Source organism: Limulus polyphemus, unplaced genomic scaffold (assembly GCF_000517525.1).
Source record: "Limulus polyphemus unplaced genomic scaffold, Limulus_polyphemus-2.1.2 Scaffold2807, whole genome shotgun sequence".
NCBI classification, from domain to species: Eukaryota; Metazoa; Arthropoda; class Merostomata; order Xiphosura; family Limulidae; genus Limulus; species Limulus polyphemus.
This window is the reverse complement of record NW_013668417.1, coordinates 105,962-112,128: the sequence shown is the minus strand read 5'-3', so window position 1 is coordinate 112,128 and position 6,167 is coordinate 105,962. Positions and strand designations below refer to the sequence as shown.

The window sequence follows — 6,167 nt, the reverse complement described above, 5'->3', positions numbered from 1 at the left end:
ACCTTTTTGAGAGCGTGTGCCCAAATTGCTGATAATTTTTGGAAAAATTCTTTCGCGTGCCCATTGAAATTGTGAACAGCAAAATTACTGATATTATTATTAACTTTATGTATTATAAATATTTTATATATATAATTATTATAAAATTAATTAATTATAGACATATACAATGTCTACACCTTCGTATATATATATATATAAATTGGGAAGGCAGTGTATTCCGCATGCAAAGAAAATTTTCTCGCATCCCATAGGTTTTATGTTATGTCTAATTTTAGATTTGGTAAAGAATGCAGACTTAATGTGGAAACAGAGTGTGTGGACATCAGTCATCAGTGCTGGACTAGCTGCCAAACACTTGAAAGAAGGTGGACTCTTGTCACTGACAGGAGCTAAACCAGCTCTTTCAGGAACTCCAGGTATATCGTGTATAGTACACCAGTTTTCTAAATCTCTATCAAAGTGTAAAGATGAGATCCTGTTATTCATTAATTTTTGTTTTTGTAGAAAACATTATTTACTCTTGTGGATGCTCATTGTTCATATGGCCATGATGTATTGAAAGTCTTTTGACTTGAGGAGAAACACTCATTGTTCGAGTTCCAAATATTTTGGTAGCTACTTACATCTGATAAAGTGGGAGAAACTTTAATATGCTTTACATTGAGGCTCTGTATAAATTCAACTCTAACATTAATGTGTACACATATCATGAATACAGAGATAACATATTTATATATAGAATAATAACAATAATATGTTGGTATAAAATGTGGCAGTGAAATAAGAATATTGGCGACCTATATTGGTAATACCAAATTTTTGAAGATGTATAATAACCATTGTATAAATTCATGAAATTCTTACAAGTTTTGCTATTGTCTTCAGTCTTGGAGAATACAGAGATAACATATTTATATATAGAATAATAACAATAATATGTTGGTATAAAATGTGGCAGTGAAATAAGAATATTGGCAACTGGTTTTGGTAATATCAAATTTTTGAAGATGTATAATAACCATTGTATAAATTCATGAAATTCTTACAAGTTTTACTATTGTCTTCAGTCTTGGAGAACCGTTCTCTTCATTTATTATTAAGGGTTCTTTTCAACACCCACATTCTTAAACTGTACCATTCTAGAGTTATATTTTATTAATGTTGCAAACATTTTTTTTTCTTTGGGCAACTTAATCTTTCCTTTGAACAACTAATTTCTTTTTGTTCAATACTGGTCAGTTATTTGAAATGTTTTTGTCACTTGTGTTTTACATACATGTAAGTAAGACTAGCTATATGTTTACTGATTTCTACCAAAAAGTATGACAGGCATTTTGTACTAACGTGTTACATTTACTAGTGTTATCTGGTAGCCCTGTAACGTTTTTTGGATATTTTCTGTGATTTATGCTTCATAACACCACCTGTACAATTACTAATTTCAAATTGAAATTTGTTATACTGTTTTTCTCTTTTTAAATTCATGGTATAATATTACTGCTAAAACTTTTACTGAATGGCTGGATACCTTGATATAGAGAGCTTGGTGCCCAGAATTGTTAGGTGAAGTTTTGAATACGTATCAGGGCTGGGTGTGAAGCCTGACTGTGGATTGGAAGGTTCATAACATTGAATATGTTCTACACTTACATCTGAAGAGGTGCTATTTGGCTAAAAGTAGTGGCCTTAGTGACAAGTGCTGTCGACTAGATGCACTCCTGGTTAGCAGTTCAAAGTTAGGATAGCTATGTAGCCCATTTAACACATGGAGTATTGTTAAGGCTGAAAACAGCAAACACCAGTTATGTACATAGATAAAATCTCACCTAAAAAGCAACAGATAAAACTAAGAGACCAAGATTTTTTAGTTGTCACGTATCTGGTTGTTTGAAGGTTTTTAATTTGTTTAACTCCTTCCTATGTTTAAACAGGAAAAATACTTCTTACTTGTCGATTGAATATTAATGTCTTAAGTATATTGCTTTCTTTTAATTCCAGTTTTTCTTTCTGTTATCAGGTGTATTGTTATATTTTTTGTACAAACTAATCATCAACAGTAGATGCTGACAAAACATGGTCAGTGTGGGGATAGTACTTTATTCTTGCATGGTTGTACAAACATAGTATTAGCTAGAACAATCCTGCTCTAATTGAATGCATTATAGACTTCCTTTATACAATGATAATGTTTCTTGCAATAGTAGAAAGTAGAGAATTAGCACTGACTTGAAACTAGTATATAAACCGTAATTAGAATGACAAACTATCAGAAACAGTAACATAGAACTGAATGGATACAAAGCATACGTAAACTATCTGTCAAATAAATTGCCTAGTAAATGAAAACAATAATAATATTGCTTTTTTTCATAATAAGTAAATGCTTTAGTAAATTTTCCTGCTGTATCACACAATAGAGCTTTTGAATCCTTTTGTAAATAATAATGAAAAAATGGTTATTTTTATCCTTGCTTCTCTTTTTTTATGTATGAAACTACTACTGAGAGTGCATATACCTCATGAGTAAATGGTTAGTAACCTGATGAGTAAATGGTTAGTAACCTGATGAGTAAACGGTTAGTAACCTTGATGAGTAAACGGTTAGTAACCTTGATGAGTAAACGGTTAGTAACCTTGATGAGTAAACGGTAAGTAACCTTGATGAGGAAACGGTTAATAATCTCTTAAGCTTTGGATTTTCCATGTCTTGAATTTATTAGTTTATCTTAGTTAGCACCTTTTAAAGTCATTGTTGTACATTAGTCATTCCTTTGTTAAGAATGAAATATTAACCCTGTATGCATCAGAGTCAAAGTGTGTGTGCCATGGCATTTTAAAGAATGCCATTCAATGTGTTATGTATTTGATGTCAGAGTTATCAGCTATTCATTGTACCTCATATTGCTAATTTAGTGAAAGTTTCTAGTAAATATCGGATATACAGGGATACTGAAAAACTTGTAGTTTTAATAAGAACTTGCCACATTTCGTGGAGATATACAATAAATTCAGAATTATAGTCAACTTTTCTTTTCCTAACGTGGTTAGTCCAATAGGCTGACCCCTTGCACATTTAGTTAAAAGAGATGAGGGCAGGAGAATAATGCATGTCAATACATATAATTAGAGGTTTTTATACTACTTGTTTGCGAGTTGCATCACCACAAATGATAGTGGCATTTTTATTTTTGAATGTTGAATGTCTTTGATACATATTTAAAAGTATTAGGCATTACTCTAATTTCTTGTCTTGTAATATGTTGTTATTTTTTAAATTATTTATTGCAGTATCACCTAATTATTTAGAAATTCAAGTATTGTCGGACACTGTAAAATTGTTGTAATGTTTAAACTTGTTTTTTTAACAGGAATGATGGGATATGGGCTAGCAAAAGCTGCTGTTCATCAGTTTGTTCATAGTCTAGCAGAGCGTAAAAGTGGGCTTCCTAACAATGCACTGGCAGTTGCTATCCTTCCTGTAACATTAGATACACCTATGAATAGGAAGTTTATGCCTAATGCAGATCACACTACCTGGACTTCTTTGGATTTTGTGTCTGAGTATGTTTTATTCTTATGTCAATAATGTTTGAAACACTTAAAGAAACAAACTGCCATTAAAACTACATCTCGAAATAGTGAACAGGGCTTTGGAAAGTTTGAAAACTAGTCAATCTTGATCAGAAGTCTTGACATTTCCTTGTTGCAAATAGCTGATAGATGTCTAATTAAAAATAAATGTTTAGTTTTGGATTTACAAGTTTGAAGAACATGGGGTAAATTTTTTTGTGAATTCCCACCCGCCTATGTATATGCATACAAACATAGTGCAATACAATGTGTAGTAATAGTTTTGTTTTGAGTTTACTTACTGACTGCATATATCAAATTGTTGTGCTTGTTTTAACAATAAATCTTACTTACTCCAACAACTGTAACTTATAAAAAAATTTGTTTAATGTAACTGAGATGTGTATACCCTGTACTGTGTTACCACATACAGCCATTCTTGCTCAATTGAATTCCATACAAAATTTATGTGCAGCTTGTCCACAATAGAAAGTTTAGTGACTAAAACAGCTTTATTAGCCAATCACAAACCATTCCTAATGTTTTCAGACCCTTTTGGTGGATTGAACAAACTTTTCTCTTGTACAATCTTTTTTAAAAAAAAAAATGGACCAAAATATATTTTTGTGGGGGTTCCAATTTGCAACTTTGTAGTTAGGGAATTTACAGCATGGAGTCAAAAATATGGGTTTGTAGTTTGGGTAAATAATGTCTACAGTATCTCCAGCCTTGTTTGCTTATTTTTTTTATGATCCCTATTCGTATTTAAATTCCCAATTTTTTATTTATCTTGTAATCTAGGAGCCCATCTTGGAGTCCCTTTTACGTCAGCCTCAGACATCCATCTTTCATCATGGTGTACAATGTTTTCAACTTCACATGTGGCTTTTGTCTGGTCCCATTACAAGGTGGACAAGTTTTGTTGCTCACTCTTATTAGCCATTCACCTTTGCAGTTTATTAGCATTCCTCCATCAGCTGCTCCCTTCAGGTCATCGAACTCCTCCTCATCTCACTTTCTTCTTTTACCTGGTTTTTCAAGAGTGGTCTGTCAGTTTCTGTGAGTGCTGGTTCGATAGTGACTTTGTTAATGACTTTCTGCTTTCTACATTGCCATTCTACTTTTCTTTCTCTGTTTCTTATGGAGTTCTTCAGAGCCTTTCTAATCTTTAGTTGTCCTCATCTGGTTCTTTTTCTGGACTGGAACTTCTGTTCAGTTTTCAGTGCTCTCACAAGTCCTCATTTTTGAACCTTTAGCCACCTGCTCATTGTATATTTCTCTTCAAATGTATTTTCTTCTATTAGCTTGCAAAAGATGTCAATCTTATATTTGTATCTTAAATCTTCGTCCATTTTTTTTTTCACAGGACGGGTTGATTTCATTCCTGACTGCTCCTTACTTCCAAAGACTGGGAGGGTGATTATATGATTTCTTCAATTTCTCCTTTACATGATCATTCAGACTGCAATCAGCTCCTCTGCCACATATGGGCAGTATGATGTTACTTTGCTTGCACATCACTTTTTAGAGCCAATTAAGATTGTCTTTTCGACACATGCTCAAAAAGTTTTTCAGCACTAGCCAATTGTTTCGTGAAGAGCTTGTCTATCTGGAACACACTTTTAGGAATGGAAAATTTTAAAGACTAAATACAAATACATTTTTAACACACTAAATTATGTGAACAATTATCAGTTATAGGCAGAAACTGGCACCTCATTATATTAGGTTATGACCCCCCCATTACTACAACTTTGTTAAATCCTAATATTAGTTCTTGATTTTGGAGAAAATTTTTAATTATGCATTGTTTAATATAGTAAATCACGAGACCTTATACTGAAGTTTCATAATAATTTTGAATTTTTCCTTTGAGAAGTTCCTTTACAAGCAGAAAGTGATTATCTTTCCATTCTTACCATTTAGGTTGTTGTTCAAGTGGGCCAATAGCCAGGAACGACCAGCTAATGGAAGCCTGGTGCAGCTAATAACAAAAGATGGACAAACAGAACTGATCCTCGCTTGAATGTTACCAGTACCTGTTATACTTGGATGTTTGTCATTTTTCGTTAAGGAGATGACGAAATTGGTTTTTGTATCTCTGTGTTGTAAGAATGTTTGAAACCCATGGTTGGTGCTGTGTACTAATTCAAACTTTATTACTTGATTTAACTGTTTTCTTTACTAAATGATAATCAAAACAATAATTTTTAAGATGTCTGTGTTTAATAACCTTTGGTTGAATAGTAAAACTTTCTTTTTTGTATGTTACTTTATCTGGTGAAATGAAAATCATGAGCTATTGATGAGAAAATTTAACAAAACTTCCTACATGATTTGGACAGATACATAGTTACTTAATTATGTTATTACAGGTATGAAAAATAAAATTTTAGAGTTATCTTTCGGCAGCCTTAAAGTTTCTTCTTGTTCAGTACCAAAACTCATCTTCATCAGGGTTGGATGTATTTCTGATAGACAAAAAAAATAATATATATATATATATATATATATAAACAACATTTCCAATAAACTTTTGGCTGCCACAAATTTAGCCCAGCTGGTGAATTAAAGGCCTCTTGGACAGTAATTTT

At 32.3% G+C, this 6,167-nt stretch overlaps 1 protein-coding gene across 1 annotated transcript in view; it reads left to right on the top strand.

Moving 5' to 3' along the window:
• LOC106467945 (dihydropteridine reductase-like) overlaps positions 1–6,088 on the top strand; it is a 9,393-nt gene extending 3,305 nt beyond the window's left edge. The window contains exons 3-5 of the mRNA XM_013928330.2: positions 279–419; positions 3,372–3,564; positions 5,500–6,088. Of these exons, the coding sequence (XP_013783784.1) occupies positions 279–419; positions 3,372–3,564; positions 5,500–5,599 (434 nt within the window). The 3' untranslated portion in view covers positions 5,600–6,088. The remainder of the gene's footprint in view (positions 1–278; positions 420–3,371; positions 3,565–5,499) is intronic.
• Positions 6,089–6,167: the final 79 nt, after the last annotated feature.